The sequence below is a fragment of the Brassica napus genome, chromosome C3 (genome assembly GCF_020379485.1).
Source record: "Brassica napus cultivar Da-Ae chromosome C3, Da-Ae, whole genome shotgun sequence".
Taxonomy (NCBI): domain Eukaryota; kingdom Viridiplantae; phylum Streptophyta; class Magnoliopsida; order Brassicales; family Brassicaceae; genus Brassica; species Brassica napus.
The window spans coordinates 65,813,180-65,831,691 of NC_063446.1; the positions used below are offsets into that span (position 1 = coordinate 65,813,180).

The 18,512-nt window shown below is 38.2% G+C and overlaps 2 protein-coding genes and 1 pseudogene across 2 annotated transcripts; all 3 read left to right on the plus strand.

Annotated features, from left to right (window-relative positions):
• Positions 1-9,336: 9,336 nt before the first annotated feature.
• LOC125583886 lies at positions 9,337-11,431 on the plus strand (annotated as a pseudogene).
• LOC106384729 (putative F-box protein At1g53360) lies at positions 11,410-12,528 on the plus strand. Its single transcript, XM_048749911.1, has one exon. It carries the CDS (start codon positions 11,410-11,412, stop codon positions 12,526-12,528), a length of 1,119 nt encoding a protein of 372 aa, XP_048605868.1.
• A 3,519-nt stretch (positions 12,529-16,047) lies between these two features.
• On the plus strand, positions 16,048-16,530 carry LOC125583277. Its single transcript, XM_048749912.1, has one exon. The coding sequence runs from the start codon at positions 16,048-16,050 to the stop codon at positions 16,528-16,530; it is 483 nt and encodes a 160-aa protein (XP_048605869.1).
• Positions 16,531-18,512: the final 1,982 nt, after the last annotated feature.

Here is an 18,512-nt window from a genome sequence, read left to right on the forward strand (position 1 = left end):
CGAGCTTTCCGAATAATTAACGCACCGACCGTTGGAACGGGATGGGGCCCACGGGTCGAGAGGGTGGGCATATGTGATCCATTAGCCGTGGGCGGTCGGAACGTTACAAGTGGTATCAGTGCTGGTTAGCCACCTCGGTCTGGCCCGAAAGGCGTCTTGAAACCTGTCGTGGTGCGCAGCGAGGGAGTTGCATTCTTTGAAAGGGAGTGAATTGTAACATCCCGAGTTGTGATATATGGAAAGGCTTAAAAGAATTGATTTGGCTATCTATGTCACCAAAGTTGACTTACTTTTTCCGTCATACATCCGTTTAGAACTCCAGAGTTAAGCGTGCTTGAACTGGAGTAATGGAAGGATCACTACAAGAAAACAGGGGGATTCTGATGGCCGAAATCGTCAGAAATTTGTCGGAATAGACCGATTCCGACGAATTTCTGACGAACCTATCCGTCGGTATTGTTTTGTCGGAAATAAAAAATTTCGTCGTAATTTCGTCAGAACTTCCGACGACTTTCTGACAAATACCGAGAAACGTCATTCTGACGAACTTCCGACGATATTACGATGCAGACAGACGAGACCAGAGTTCAGCGGAAAAACTATATACTGACGGAAATGTTCCTCGGACAATTCCGACGGAGTGGATTCCTCGGTATATTCCGACGAATTCTAGGCGTCGGAATATACCGACGGACATTGTTTCGTCGGAATATACCGACAGATATTGGTTCGTCGGAAATTTCCGACGGATATTGGTTCGTCGGTATATTCCGACGGATGTTGGTTCGTCGGTATATTCCGAGGAACCGTTGTCCGTCGGTATATTCCGACGCCCAGAATTCGTCGGAATATACCAATTTTAAAAACGAATTAATTTTACATTTTTATATATTTTTTTATATTAAAAATTAATTAAAAAATTAAAAAAATCAGAAATTTAAAACTAATAATATTATAGAATTTAAATTCATACAAACCGAAATAGAAAAAAAAACATTCTGAAAGTTTAAAATTCATACAAACCGAAATAGAAAAAAAAACATTCAGAAAGTTTTAAAAAGCCGAAAAAAACTAAGAAGAACTAGAAGACATCAAACGATCTAGCTTCTGCATTATCTTGGTGTTGAACTTCTTCTGGGATGCCAACTCAGCAAGGATAGTGGCATTCTCAGAAAGGATAGTGGTGTTCTGCTTCTCCAATGCCCCAATCCGTTCATCTTTGTCATGTAGCTCTTCGAGAATCATGGGATCGGCATACGGAACTTGCGAAGAAGATGCCGGATACGAAGAAGCACGGCGGGCCAACCCAACTAAACGGCCTCCTTTCCTTTTAGGAACCGCCTACAAAAATATTTAAAGTTAGTAAATAGGGACAAGTTAGTAATCGACATTATAAAAAAAATATATTAATAAAAAAAATTACCTTTTTAACCATCTCATTTATTTGCAATAGAGACAAGTTGGTTGAAGCTCCCGTAGAATCGCCGTCATCAGAGAGAGGCTGAGATTGAGATACTATTTCAGCTTCCACCAAATCAACGACACCTTTGATCACGGGGCCTGAATTTGACCCGTCGTCTTGTTAGTGTGAGCCACCTTAATGAGTTGGAGACGATCAACGGGATTACCGTCATTTGCTTCGATCTAAAAAACCCGCCATTATTAGCCAAAGAATATATAAAATATTTATTTAAAAAATATAAAGACAAAAAATTATAAAAAAACTTACAAGTTCATCCTCCTTAGTAGACATAGAGCAAGCGTCGAGGTTGTGCACATACATACCTTTCCCGCCACGATCGCTCTTCCGGTTCTTGGAGTTCCTAGAAGACGTCTCTACAGTTTCTTCCTTCTCCCAATGAGCTATCAACTGCTCCCACACCGTCCCGTTGATGAACCGTGGCCTCTTGTTCTTCTGCCAAACTGTCTTCCACGCGTTTATCTGCTTCGTATAAGAGTCCATGGCCTTTTCCTTGAATTTCTTACGGACTGTTTCCGTGAGATCGGAGTGCCAGTTGAACTCTTGCTACAAAACAAACATAATTTAATAAGTAAATATATTTAAAAAAATGTAAAAACTTTAAAAAAATGAAGAGTTACTATACCGCAAACTGACGAAACCACAACTCTCGTTCGTCGAAAGGGATCACACTCCACTTTGAATATCCAAAACGGAGCATGGAGTACATCATCTGGTTGATGCTCCTGCCAATGCCATTTTTCGACTTGATGAACCTTTAAAAAAAATACAAGTTAGCAAGTTAATTAATGGAAAAAAACATAATGCTACAAATAAAAAAAATACTAACCAAGTGCTATGTCCTCGTCGTGGGTTAGGTTGGAGAACCAGGAGATGCTCTCGACCTGGTTGTTGAACCAATAGTTCAACTGGCATGACCCCCGGATCCTGTTGAGCAGCAGCGCGAGGGGCAGCGGGAGCTGGAGCGGGAATATATGTGGGAACCGAGTTTTGTTCATGAGACGATCCCGATGCACGGGAACTGCTCACCGAACTACGTCAAAGACGGGCTGCGGGGCGGGGTTCATCCTCGGCCCTAAAAAAAAATCAATACATCAAAAATCTTTTCAAATCATTTCTATTTTTAATGTTTTCATTTATATATTTACAAAAGGTTTTATAAACATTTTAAAAAAACTAAAAATTTTAAAATTTTTTACTACACATAGTTTATTACTGGAAACTTATAAAAAATAATAACAATTTTAAAATTTTTTATTATACATGATTTATATATATATATATATATATATATATATGTATACACAATTATAAAAAATTTATAAATGTAGAAAAATGTTGTTAAATATTTTAAAAAATTATAAAAACGTTTTATTATACATATTTTATTATTGGAAACTTGAAAAACGTTTTTAAAATCAAAAAACGTTTTAAAAATCAAAAAAACACTTTTAAAAATTAAAAAACGTTTTTAAAAATCAAAAAACGTTTTAAAAACGTTTTATTAATTCAAAAAAAAACTAAAACAACAATCCAAACAACAATCCTAACTTATATATCCTAAACTATCCATTCAGTCCTAAAATTTTCAATCAAACAACATAAAATCCGAGATCTAACTTCCAAAACCCTAAACAATTGAGATTAAACAAGGTTTGTGATGATTCTTACATGATTTGGGGTTTGGGGAAAAGATATAAGGGTGAGAAGAGGATTCGCCGGTGAAGGGAGGTGGATAAGGGCCGGAATCGCCGGTATAGAGGGAGAAATCGCCGTGAGAGAGAAGATGTTTGAGAGAGAGAGGCGGAAATAAAGAAGAAGGAAGAAGAAGGGTTATTATATCTAAAGTTTCCGACGGACACGGGTTCGTCAGTATTCTGTCGGTATAATTAAAAATATACCAATTGGCGATTCGCGAAAAATTTCATGTGGTTTGGTTCTCCCGGGCAAATTGGATTTCCGACGGAATGTGTCCGTCAGTATATTCCGAAGGAATGTGTCCGTCAGTATATTCCGACGGAATTCCGACGACTTAGTGTTTAGGGTGTTGATTACAAGTTTCTAAATGCAAAATCCAAATCTTTGATAATATATATAGTATTTGCATAAAGATTTAACAATAAAAATGTTTTTATAACACGATTTTACACAACAACATTTTTTGTAGTGTAAGATTATATGAATATGATTGTATAAGTATATGAATGTTAAGATGAGATGTTATGAAAACAATGATATGCATACATAAATATTTTAATGAGTTGTTATATTTGAACGGTTGCGATCTAATACTATACTAAACACTTATTATGTGTTATTTTCATAGTTTTGGCATCTAAATTTATAGATTTTTATGATTGAAATTTTTTAGAAACACATGTCGTCGGTAATTCGTTGGAATATACTGACGACATTCCGACGAACTAGACAAGTTCATCGGAATGTCGTCGGTATATTCCGACGAATTACCGACGATCTTTCCAAATTTCAATGAAACCCAATGTCGTCGCTATGTCGTCGGTATATTGCGAGGGATGATTCTTACATGATTTAGGGTTTGGGGAAGAGATATGAGGGTGAGAAGAGGATTCGCCGGTGAAGGGAGGTGGATAATGGCCGGAATCGCCGGTGTAGAGGGAGGAATCGCCGTGAGAGAGAGGATTTTTGAGAGAGAGAGGTGGAAATAACGAAGAAGGAAGAAGAAGGGTTATTATATCTGAAGATTCCGACGGACACGGGTTCGTCGGCATTCCGTCGGTATAATTAAAATATACCAAATGCTGATTCGCAAAAATTTTCAAGCGGTTTGGTTCTCCCGGGCAAATTGAATTTCCGACGGAATGTGTCCGTCAGTATATTCCGACGGACTGTGTCCGTCAGTATATTCCGACGGAATTCCGACGACTTAGTGATTAGGGTGTTGATTTCAAGTTTCTAAATGCAAAATCAAAATCTTTGATAATATATATAGTATTTGCATAAAGATTTAACAATAAAATGTTTTATAACACGATTTTACACAACAACATTTTTTTGTAGTGTAAGCTTATATGAATATGATTGTATAAGTATATGAATGTTAAGATGAGATGTTGTGAAAACAATGATATGCATACATAAATATTTTAATGAGTTGTTATATTTGAACTGTTGCGATCTAATACTAAACACTTATTATGTGTTATTTTCATAGTTTTGGCATCTAAATTTATAGATTTTTATGATTGAAATTTTTTAGAAACACATGTCGTCGGTATATTCCGACGAATTACCGACGACCTTTCCAAATTTCAATGAAACCCAATGTTGTCGCTATGTCGTCGGTATATTGCGAGGGATTTCCGACAGACCAATAAAAAAAAAAAAAACTAATCTGAATCTTCTGAATCTTCATCAAACTCCCCAACCTCGGCTTCTGGCTCCGAATGTACAACAGCATCATGTCCAAACACAGTCAAATTCTCAACGAGTTGAACATTTTACAAATCTTCAACTGCCTGGGCGTTGCTGGTAGACTCTGGTTGCAATGGTTCATCATCATCAGAAGTTCCATCCACTCGTCCTCTTGGGTTGATTTGCGTTACAGTAACCCATGGATCGTCTCTGTATGTCACCCGAGGGTAACTGATGTAGCACACCTATACATATCAATTATACAAGTATTAGTAAAATATATAACATTAATTAATTATATTGGTAAAAAATTATGAATAGATTGACATACATGATCAGCTTGCGAACCAAGAATGAAGGGATCATAATATTGAAGTTTCCGCCGCGAATGAACTGATGTAACACCAAACGCATCAATCTTCACTCCTCTATCTGGGGTGGTGTCATACCAATCACAATAGAATACTACACAACGCAATCCAACCATTCCAGGAAATTGGATTTCCAATATTTCTTTTATGTTGCCGTAGTAGACATCGTCACCGGAAGAAGATGAAACACCAGCATCATATGTTGTCTTAGAATGACCTTTCCTTGTTAATGCATATCCTCGCTTACAAAATTTAGGATATGATTTGACCACATAGTTTGGTTCTTGCACAAATTCGCGTATCCAATCATCGAACACAAGACCTCTGGCCAAACCATCATTCACCTATAAATTAAAAACATATATGATTGAAAAGTTAATTAATTTATATTAAATTTAAACTAATCATTTGCATAGGGTAATATGATATATGACTCACATAACTACGAAGCCACGCAGCAAATCCGTTATCTCTAAGTTGTCGAAGCTCATCTTCTGTTGCATGCCTGTGAGTCATACGCAACTCCGCCATATATACATTATATACAAAAATATTATCAATATGAAATAAATTTATTGAATATTAATCTAACAATAAATGAATAAATATTTTTACCTCTCATATTGTAGAACATCTTCACAGTTGGTGAGCAACTATGTTTGCAAATGAGCGTGCTCAGTGTCCGTAAGTCTCCGCTTCATGAATTTTCCACTAAGTCGTCCTATTTCCTTGAACATGTTTGGGACAGCAACATGATATGTTGCTCTCTCCCCTCTATCATCATGCCGAGCAGTTTCTTCGGTGTTTTGTATGCACTTCTGGTGGAAAATAATTTTCAGCAAAGATTGCAGTTTCTTCATTGATCACCTGTGCCACTATAGATCCTTCCACCCTGCTTTGATTTTTGACCATCTTCTTCAGATGATGCATATAATGCTCAAAAATATACATCCATCTGTACTACACAGGACCACCAAGTTCTAATTCTCTTGCGAGATGAATAGCAAGATGTTCCATTACATCAAAGAATGATGGAGGAAATATCTTCTCAAGGTTGCACATGCTGACTGGTGCGTTTGTCTGCGTTTGTCTTCAAATTATTAATACCCTCTTCAGTCACTACTCTGCTGCATAAGTCGCGGAAGAAAACACTAATCCCTACATAGATAAAAGACATAATTTTCGTAAGTATTAAGTTTTTATAAGCATAATTGTTAAATATAAAAATAAATTAAATTGTAAAAATATAAGATACCTGCAATTGCTTCATGAACATTACGTGGCAATAATGCTGAAAAAGCAAACGGAAGGAGGCGCTGCATAGTTACATGACAATCATGACTCTTCAAGCCAGTAAACTTTCCTTCGCTTCTATCAACGCAGTTTCCCAAATTCGATGCATATCCGTCAGGAAATTTCACTTTATCTATAATTCAATCAAAGAACTCTTCTTTTCTAGCACCATCCAGCCGATAAATGGGAAAAGGGGCCGTACCGTTCTCATCAACGTGAAGTTCAGAACGATCACAGATATCGACTAAATCCAACCTTGACTTCAAATTATCCTTCGTTTTACCTTGGATGTTAAGGACTGTGTTCATCAGGTTGTCGAAGAAGTTCTTCTCAATATGCATGACATTTAAATTATGCCGCAATAGATGACTCTCCCAATATGGCAGATCCCAGAAAATACTCTTTTTGTGCCAGTTATGTAGCTCTCCAACCGCACTGACTCGAATGTTTTCATGTCCACCTACATCTGGCGTCCTTTCTGCATCAAAATACCTAAACTGCTTCAACAAATCTTTCCCACCAACTTCCTCAGGTGGAGCATCAAACACCTGCTTGTTCTTCGTAAATGAAGTCTTACTCCTGCGGTATGGATGATCAGGTGGTAGAAATCGTCTGTGACAGTCAAAATCGTCTGTGACAGTCAAACCAACACGTTTTCCTTCCGTTCTTTAGTTGGAAAGCATCTGTGTCATCTTGACAATATGGACATGATAGCCTCCCATGTGTTGTCCATCCAGATAACATACCATATGCTAGAAAGTCACTTATTGTCCACATAAGTACTGCTCGCATCAGAAAGTTTTCTTTGCACGAAACATCGTATGTCTCAAAACCATGCGCCCATAGTTGTTGTAACTCATATATCAGTGGTTGAAGAAACACATCTTGTGATCTTTTAGGATGATCTGGCCCGGGGACGAGAATTAAGAGAAACAAAAACTCTCGTCGCATGCACAAGCTCGGCCGTAAGTTGTACGGTGTCTTCCATGCTTTCCAAATGGGCTGAAACCATCAATAGATAATCCAAGATAAACATTTCTTCTCTCTTCCGCAAATTCTGGATATGTTGACTGGAAATGTTTCCAAGCCTTCACATCTGAAGGATGTCTAATCTCACCATTTGTGGAATGCTCTGCATGCCATCTCATTGCTTTTGCTATGCGCTCACACTAATACAACCTCTTCAATCTTTCCGTCAAAGGCAAATACCACATTATTTTGAATGGGATCGGAACTCTTCCCCTCGTCTCCTGATAACAAGGTTTCCCACAAAATTTGCATACATTCCGTGTCTCATCCGCTCTCTAGTAGATCATGCAGTTGTCAATACATACATCTATCACTTCATACGGTAGTTGAAGACCGGCAACAAGTTTCTGAACCTCGTAGTATGAACCCGGTGCAAGGTTATCCTCAGGTAGAATACCTTTGACAAAATCAGTAATCGCATCCATACATTCTTCAGCCAAATTATAGTCTGTCTTAATACCCATTAATCTAGTTGCAGATGATAAGACTGAATGACCATCTCTACAATTTTGATACAAAGGTTGTTTTCCTGCATCCAACATGTCAAAAAATCTCCTAGATTCGGGATTTGGTTCTTCCCCTCTATAATGATCATGTACCATCTGCTCAGTATCTACACCATAATCTATATCCATTCTAGATTCTTCTAACCTAATATCAGGCTGAAGTTCACTAACAGGCTGAGGTTCGCCAGTACTACCATATTCATAACCAGTTTCCCCATGAAGGTACCAAACTTTATAATTACGTGAAAACTCTTTCATATACAAATGAGTCCAAACATCAAATTCTTTTATAACCTTATTATTATTGCAAGTAGAGCAGGGACATCTTAACATACCACTTTTTGCATCCGGTTGCTGTTGAACAAGCCTCATGAATTCTCCAATCCCTTGAACGTATTCTTCAGTAAGCAAATTGGTGTTCGGATCCAAATGAGGTTTATCCATCCACGAACGATAATAAACTTCTGAAGACATGATTTTCATGGAATTGTTATGACTAAAGAGAATGAAGAGAGAATGAAGTGTGAATGAGTTGAATGAGGAGGGGTTGTATTTATAGGAAATTGCTTACGGCCCTCCGACGACTTTCCGTCGGTATTTTCCAATCTCAAACGGCTATACAACGGTCATATATATTTGTCGGCAACGGTCACATGGTTCATCGGAAATTCGTCGGAAAATTCCAACGGAATACCGACGACTGTACTGTTAATCGGAATGTCGTCGGAAGTTCGTTGGTATATTCCGGCGACCCATGTTTCGTCGGAATTCCGTCGAAAATGGCCGACGGAATTCCGACGACTTCAAATTTTTGGTTTTCGTCAGAAATTGGTCAACATTGATGTCCGTCGGAACCTCCGTCGGAATTCGGCGTGTTTTCTTGTAGTGGATAGGTGGCCTATTGGAAAGTGATTCGCGATACTGTGTGAGTGAGGCCAAAGCACGAAGAAAATTCATGTGGTGATTGCATGGTTAGCAAATAATAATTTCGAACCTTCAGAAAAATTAACAGACCGACCTTTGGAACGCGATGGAGCTCACGAGCCGAGAGAGTGGACGTGGTGGCCCATTAGCCACCACTAGCTGTGGACGGTCAGGGCGTTATAATATACTCTATTAAAAGTATATACAATTTGCCTTATACAATTTGGTGTCGAAAACTTTTAAAAGAGTATATTCAAGGACTAGAAGAGTTTAATCATCATTATACAACTCTTCACAACTATGCGGAGAATATGAATTTTATGTAACTGTGTTCAAAAGGCTTTTATATATTGTTACTTGAGGCTGTATTTGGATTTCAACTCTTGTGACATTGTTCAAAGTCGGCTCGAAAGTTACTAGGAATCGTCTAATGAACGGAAAGGTCGTGAAAACTAACTTCGGGATTCTTCTAATAAAGGTCACTAGGGATCGTTGTCACCTTGTACGTAACCTTGCCTTATTAAGCCCATTTCGGATCACTGACAGTATGTCTTGGGCCTACTAGAAAGCCTGTTTATCTAGGGTTTGGTTCTGTCTTAAATCTTTGAAGCGATTCCATCTATGGGTATAATAAAATCTACCATGAAAAATATGGAGCAGCGATTCTAGTATTAACCACATCCAGACATGAAACACAATCATCAAACTCGGTAAGGGAATACTCAGACCCACCAATCCCTGATGATCTACTTGTGGAAATATTTTCTCGAGTCCCAGCAAGGTCTATAGCTAGATTCCGTTGCGTATCAAAATTATTGGTATCCATACTTCGTTGTCATGATTTCACAGAGTTGTTTTTGACCAAGTCTTTGACTCGTCCACGGCTCCTTTTCACCATAGAAGCTAATGGCAAGTTGTTCTTCTGCTCTTCACCTCAGCCTCATAATCTAGACGATAACTCTTCTCTTGTAGCCACCCCTTATCATCCTACGTTAGCTCTCGAACCAAATTCTATCCGTAAACCAACCTATACCTGTAAACATGTATGCGGATTGGTCTTGATTCAGGGAGCAAAAAGAAGACAATGTCCGCTGATTTGTAACCCTGCCAAGGGAAAAGTCCAAACATTACCCAAAGTGCTTAGAAAAGAAAAAAAACACTCCCAAGTAAATATTCTTAGGCTATGATCCTATCTGCAAAGAGTTCAAAGTGTTGTGTTTGAGTATGAACACCTCTATACCCAATACTCATTGGATTTTGACATTGGAGTCTAGAAAATGTTTGTGGAGAAGTGTCGCACCCGAATTCAATTTTAAGGAGAATGGTGAAAAACACAGTGATATATGCATAAATGGTATTTTGTATTTCGAGGTTAAGCTCGAAGGATCTTTTGTGATAGTTTGCTTCGATGTAAGGTCCGAGAAGTTAGGTTTTATTAACAAAGATAAAGACATGTTACCAAAGTCTTTTGGTTTTTCTCCTTTGTTCAACTACAATGGTAAATTAGGTATACATTTTCAGAATGGACAAAACTTTGTGTTCTGGGTTCTAGAAGATGCTGGAACTCTTAACTGGTCCAAGCATATCTATGTATTGTCACCTTTGGAGTGGGAGAAACTTACGCAAATGATGTTTGTTGGAATAACTAGTACAGGTGAAATTGTCTACTGGTCATGGGATTCTTGCGTTTGCTTCTACAATTTGGAGAGGAACACTGTTAAAAGAGTCAATATTGAAGTGGAAGGGATTGATCATCTTAGATTTATGGACACCTTTGTAGACTATGTGGACAATATGAAGTTTATATAACTGTGTTTAAAAGGCTTTCTATTTATTATTTACTTGGCACTATATTTTGGATTATTTAACTCTTGTGACATTTTTTTCCTTCAGACTTGTTTGGATCACAACTTTATTATAGTTTTTGTACATATTGTTCTGTTTTTGTCTTATCATTCATCTCTCAAGAAAATAGACAACAACTCTGGCAGTTTCGTTGGTAACAATTATAAACAGTTTTCACAGACATTCATCTGATGGTAACAATTATAAACAGTTTTCTCGAGAAAAAACCATAATTTTTCCAACGCCTACAAGGATTTGAAGGTGCACATAACACTGCTGAACCCCTAAGGTCTCTTTCAAAGCACAAATATTTTATGAAACTCCCCCATTGTGGTACCTCGCTGAGCTTATGTATCCTCTTATCTCTCTCTATGTACAGATAGAAAGTACCATATGCATACATACTTGTAAAACCATCTCTTTTTGAAAAAACGGTTCTCTATATTAACTGTGTTCAAAAGGCTTTCATGTATTATTACTTGTGATTGTATTCCTGTGACATTGTTCCTTTTACGGTTGTTAATTTGGATTTCAACTTGGTGATAGTTTTTGATCTAAACTGCTTCGCATGAGCATTGAACACAATGTTTTCCTTTGTCTTTGTTGCCAACTCCAATGTGTTGTTTGTTCAGTTGAAAGGCACAAGAGCTTCCCGGGAAAGTCTGTAGCTAGGTTTCGTTGCGTATCGAAACACTGGGCATTCTTACTTCGTCGTTCTGATTTCACTGAGCTGTTTCTTACTAAGTCTTTGACTCGTCCACGGTTCCTTTTCACAGTAAAAGCTAATGGCAAGTTGTTATTTTATTCTTCACCTCGGCCCCATAATCCAGACGATAACTCTTCTCTTGTAGCTTCCCCTTATAATACGTCTTTTCCAGAATACTTTCCAAGTGATATATGTAGCACGGTCTGTGGATTGGTATTGCTTCAGGGATGGAAAAGAAAGGTGCCAGTGATTTGTAACCCTGCCACGGGAGAGTTCTTAACCTTACCCAAAGTGCTTCTAAAAGAAAAAAACTTACCCAAAGTGAAGGCTAAGAGTAACCCGACAGAGATGGGAGGGATGTATTTAGGGTATGATCCGTTGGGAAAACAGTTCAAAGTGTTGTGTATGACCTGGTCACGTGATGAAAGACCCAACACTCATCAGGTTTTGACATTGGAGTCTGGAAAACGTCTATGGAGAACGCTCGAACACAAGTTCCATTTTGTGAACAACGGTGAAATAAATGGTGATATATGCATAGACCGCGTTTTTTACTTCCGAAAATATTCTAAGATAGTAGTTTGCTTCGACGTCAGGTCTGAAAAGTTTAGCTTTATAAACACAAATGAAGACATGTGGTATTCTTTGTCTTTGTTCAATTACAAAGGTAAATTAGGTGCACGTTGTCTGGTTGAACAAGAACTTGAGTTGTGGGTTCTAGAAGATGCTGGAAATCATAAATGGTCCAAGCGTAGCTTTGTATTTTCTCCTATGAGGCACTACAGGATGGGTAGGCAAAAGTTGTTGCTTGGAATGACTAGTAAAGGTGAAATTGTCTACTCGTGGAACTCTTTCCTTCTCTTCTACAATTTGGAGAGTAACACTGTTAAAAGAGTCAATATCCAGGGAATGGAAGGGCTTGGACATCCTAGAATTTGTCACACCTTTGTAAACTATGTGGAGAATATGAAGTTTATCTAAGCGTGTTCAAAAAGGCTTTTTCATATATTGTTACTTAAAGACTATATTTGGATTTTTTTTTAACTCTTCTGACATTGTTCCTTTGAGGGTTGTTTGGATTTTTCGCACCTCCAGTGTTTGTATCTTTCATCTAGTATGATTTGTCGCAGCCCCAGTGTATCTTTCATCTTAGCTTCCTGTAAATAACATACAACAATGATTCATTGAGTCGATAACTGTCTATGCCTTTGAAGACTATAAATAAGAAAAGAACAAATATATATGCCTTGAAGACAATTCTAACCGCTACCGTACGCTTCAAGGTTGCCCCATGTGGTGCTATTATGTGTGTACATGTGGTTTTTCCTCCGCAACATACAATATATAGAAAGAAGAAAGCGGTCGTTTGAGATGTCCAAATTTAATTCATTCTCCTTCACTAGTCTAGTCTGTTGGCTTGTTCGAGATGATCAAGTCCAAACTCATTAATTAGGAAGTGAAAATGTAATTCATTGAAATAAGATATTTTTAGTATGTAAGGTTTAACTCAGCTGAGATTTTGATCCTAATAGCTTTTAAAGATGCTGTAAGAGGTGAAAGAGTACTCAGACTCACCAATGCCTGAAGATCTGCTTATCGGTATATTCTATCTTGTCCCCTTTAAAGTCTATAGCTATGTTTCGCTGCGTATCCAAATACTGCGCATCTATACTTCATTGTCCCGGCCGATTTCACTGAGCTGTTATTTTTTCTGTGTTATTTATCACTCTTGTCAAGAAAATAGCCAACAGCGTTGCCAGTTTCGTTGGTTACGAACTTACGATTGTAAATCGTTTTCGCAGACACATTCATCTGATGGTAAAACAAACAAAGAAAATGGTTTTGACCAGTCAAGTCAATGAGGAGTAATGAGAGACAAGTCAGCTCAAGTTCCTGTTTAATTGTACTCAAGTTCGTTTATAAAGAAAAGAAAATAGTTTCAATTTTTGTTGTATCAGGCACAGGTTTTTATTCTAATTTACCGGCATTAGACTTCAGTCTCATGAAACCTTAAAATTTGTAATAACCATGAAGAGACAAGAATCACCTTCAAAACAAAACCAAACCCAACTGAAGAAAGGAAGTAGTAGCATGAAAGAAACTTACTTGATGGCGATACACAACGTAAGAAAGAAAAATTATCACAAGTGGGAATCAAGATACTTGATAAAGAATGTATGTGTTTACTCTCCCATGACACCAAATAATATGGCAAATATAGCGAGAATATCCCTGTGAAATTAATATAATTTGTAGACTATATAACCGATTATAAACCTTGAAGGAAAAAAAAAAGAAATAGAGACTGCTTCACAACATTTAAATGGAGGCACGCACGCTATCCAGATATATATGGATACATTATGGGGCTGTTTGTTTAAGGTGCTTGCTTAATACAAGAATAATCATTTTCGCAGATTTGGATTTTTCAGAATATAGACTAAACTAGAAAAGTAACAATTATTGATTCAAGAAGTAAGAACCAAGTCAAGCCAATGAAAAGTTTAAGAGATCAGATTTCATATAAGTCAGGTGAAGTGAACCTAGAATCTTGTTTAGGATCTGATAAGTCATGTCATCTAGAATGGATCAACCTTAATAAAACACATATGTTATAAATCATTAAGTGGATGACCCATAACCAAGACCGAAAGATAAGGTCCAGTTGGCCACATGGAAGTTTAGAGTCGGCCATATGCCTAGTTTTCCTTTTATTTGTTTTAGTAGTTTTCCTAATTCTAGTTGGATTAGGTATTTATACACTTTCTATATTTCTATACTTTGTAATCCCTATATAAAGGGACCTTCTGATTCATTAATAAACACACAATTTCCCCATATTTTTACAACACGTTATCAGCACGATTTTTCTCTGCAATCAAAAGCTAAAAGTCCGACCAGTAAAAACCCTAACTCACCGGCGACCAAGATGCCTCCACGGCTCTTTCCTTTTCTGGCAAAACCCTAGCCGGATTTCCTTTTTACTTGGCAATCCAAAATTCCTTTTTCCGGTGAAAGCCCTAGCACACGGTGAAGCAATCCAACCAAGCCACCAGCATTAGACGATCCGATCAGCTCAGCTCCTAGGCGTTCCCCGTTCGCGTCCGACGTCCGAAACCAACTCGCGTCCGTTCATGTGCAGCTCGAGGTTCGTCCGTTCATCTTTGGTGGTCCGGTTCAACCCTACAAAACAAAGGTATACTGATTAATCTGAGAACATAATGATCAAACCCTAAAACCCCTAATCCATTATTATGGAAACCCGATTGTTCTTGATGAAACCCTAAAAAAAAAAACTATACCTTAAAACTAATCATCTTATAACCACTAGTTTGAAATCGATTCATTAGAACATGTTGATTGTTTTATTGATTGTTCTGATCTGAACTTAAGAAACCCTAATTTCTGGAATCGAAACCCTAAACCTAAAGTTTGAATCCGGTTTTAATTGTTCTTGTTTGAATGATTGATGATCTGAGGTTTTAGGATTGATAGATTGATTGAATAATCTAATCTCGAATTTAAATCCGAAAGGCCTTGAAACCTTGATTTCATAATGCTAAAACCGGCTGCTCATTGTTTAAATTGAAACCCTAGTATATATTGTTGCATAATAAAACCGATTGTTAGGATTTTTTTGCATAACATATAAAGCTGAATGATATTATTAATTGCATTCTTGACCAGCATGATATATAGATTTCATAACTTGTGTAGTTTTGCATCATGACATTATATGGCCGTGTGGCCTAATCTCTTCGTTACATATAGAATCATAAACTAGGACTGTTCGCACCATGGTCTAAGTAGATTTTATATAGTCAATACTATTGATTGATTTATGGCCGCATAAGACTTGATTATGGCCGAGATTCTTGTTTGTCTTATGGTCGAATGATCACATTATGAAACCCTAAATCTGATTGATAATGTGATTCAGATGTCGAAAATCTCAAATCTAGACTATGATGCCCTGAATCTCTCTGGAGATAACTACTTGCAATGGGCGCTAGATACAAAGATCAACCTGAGGTCAAAAGGACTCAGTGATACTATCATCAAGGGCAACAATGAGAATGATAAGAATCGATATAGGGCGATAAGTATAATACGCCACCATCTCATTGAAGGTCTAAAAGATCAGTATCTTACCATGGAGAATCCACTAGACCTTTGGACCGCTTTACAGCAGCGATATGATCACCAGAAAACGGTGCTACTTCCAAAGGCTAAATATGAGTGGAAGAATCTCAGATTCATGGACTATAAGTCTGTGGATGAATACAATTCCATATTGTTTAAGATAGTTTCAATGATGAGACTTTGTCGAGAAGAAGTAACGAGAAAGAGTTACTTGATAAGACCTTCTCCACATTACATTCCACAAATGTGTTGCTGCAACATCAGTATAGAGAGAGAGTCTTCGCCACATACACTGATCTGATCTCGTGCCTACATCTGACCGAGGCTAATAATGAACTCCTGAAGAAGAACAGTGAGATGAGACCTCCCGGATCAGCACCATTACCAGAAGCCAACAAGGCTGAACAAGAAAAGAAAGATCCCAAAGAAAGCAACCACGTCTATAATGAAAGAAGATCACACGGCAGAGGCCGTGGTGGGTACAAGGGACGTGGTGGCCGTGACAACTACTCATACGGCCGTGGGTATGGAAACCACAATAACCGTGGTCGTGGTTCCAGTTATGGCCGTGGAAGAGGCACTTTTGGCCGCGGTCAAGGCGGCATATCCAAGCCTTCTTACTCGACCATATCCATTTGTCACAGGTGCGGGATGAGTAACCATTGGGCCAAGAATTGTAGAACCCCTAAGCATTTATGTGAACTCTATCAAGAGAGCCTTAAGAACAAGAACCCGGAAGCCCATATGGTTCATGATAACGGGTATGATGCTGTTGATGATTTCGACCATGAAAAGGATGACCTTATGGATCATGAGACTTCAGATTGTCTTAATAACTAATTCGACATCTTGTTTGATTGTCTTATGATTGCTTTGTGTTTTTTCATTACTATTGATGTTTTGAATTTATAATATGAAGTTTTATTTTAAAGTTTTATAAAAGTCTCTGAGATTATAAATCTTATTACATATAGAATGAAAGATGAGATGAGTATACTTGTGGTGGATAGTGGATCAAGTCACACAATTCTTAGAGACAAAAGATATTTCATAAATCTCACAATGCAAAGTGCCAATATACATACTATTGCGGGTGTAGCCAGCCTTATATTCCCTCAGCTCTAAAATGAGCTTATTGAGTTTCAAGGACATAAGGTTAAATGGTTACCACGTTGAAACATGGGAAAAATGAAGTAAAGAGTTCCTTAACATTATTTTGATCACACAAGTCAATAGAAAGATCCTAGAAACTACACCTGCAATGTCTACTGTTCTATACTGTGCAAAGATTAGTATGATCGAGGCTAATGCCTGCGAAAATTTCACTCTATGGCATAACTGGCTTGGCCATCCCGGTACTAGTATGATGCAAAAATTGATGATGAATTCTGAAGGGCACACATTCAAAGGAGTTGTCCCAAATAATCTCACATGTGTAGCATGTACACAAGGGAAACTCATTACTAGGCCATCACCAGCCAAAGTGAATAAGGAAATCATAAATTTTCTGGAAAGGATTCAGGGAGATATATGTGGACCAATACACCCACCTTGTGGGACATTTAGATATTTCATGGTCCTGATTGATGCATCGACCAGATGGTCGCATGTTTGCCTACTATCCACACGAAATTTGGCATTTGCAAGGCTGCTTGCTCAGATCATAAGACTGAGAGCACATTTTCCAAATTTTCTTTTAAAGACTATACGTCTAGACAATGCTGGTGAGTTCACGTCCCAGGCGTTTAATGAGTACTGTATGTCCATGGGGGTAAGTGTGGAACACTCCGTGGCACATGTACATACACAGAACGGCTTGGCCGAGTCTTTTATTAAACACATACAGCTGATTGCCCGACCATTACTCATGAGGTCTAAACTCTCGGTATCATCATGGGGACATGCAGTATTACATGCAGCAGAACTGATTCGCATCAGGCTATCTAGTGAGCATAGATATTCACCATCCCAATTACTCACGGGTCATGAGCCAGGCGTGTCCCATATCAAAACATTTGGATGTGCCGTTTACGTTCCAATTGCTCCACCACAGAGAACTAAAATGGGACCACAGAGAAGGATGGGAATATATGTTAGATATGACTCCCCAACCATTATAAAGTATCTTGAGCCAACCACGGGTGATTTATTTAAGGCCAGATACGCAGACTCACACTTTGATGAGTCCACATATCCGACCTTAGGGGGAGATAACAGCCGGTTGGTAAAAGGAATAGAATGGTCTCGACCATCAATATCTTGGCAAGATCCTCGGACTAAAGAATGTGATATGGAAGTCCAAAATATTATACATCTACAAAAGCTAGCTAATCAGTTGACAGATTCATTTGCTGACCCGAATAGAGTGACTAAGTCATACATACCAGCTTGTAATGCACCAATAAGAATAGAAGTCCAGAAAGGACAAGGCCAAGTTGCTACAGAGTCGAAACAACGTTTGAAACGTGGTAGACCGATTGGTTCCAAAGATAAGCAACCTCGGAAGTCCAAGAAAGGTGCTGGATCCGAGGGCATTAAGGAAACCGTCCATGACATTGATGGACCGGCCGTGCCGACCAAACTGGTCGAGCCGAGTGGGCCGGCCATAACAACTGAACCGGTTGGACCAATTGTGCCATACAATGAGGTTCGGGATGCTAAACTTCATGGTACACCAGGTCCGATAATCAAGAGATCTCGATCAAATTATATAATGTCTGGAACACAATGGAACAGAAAAGATATCGACATCGATGATATATTTGCATACAAGGTAGCACTTGAGATCATGGATATAAATGAGGATCTAGAACCCACGTCCA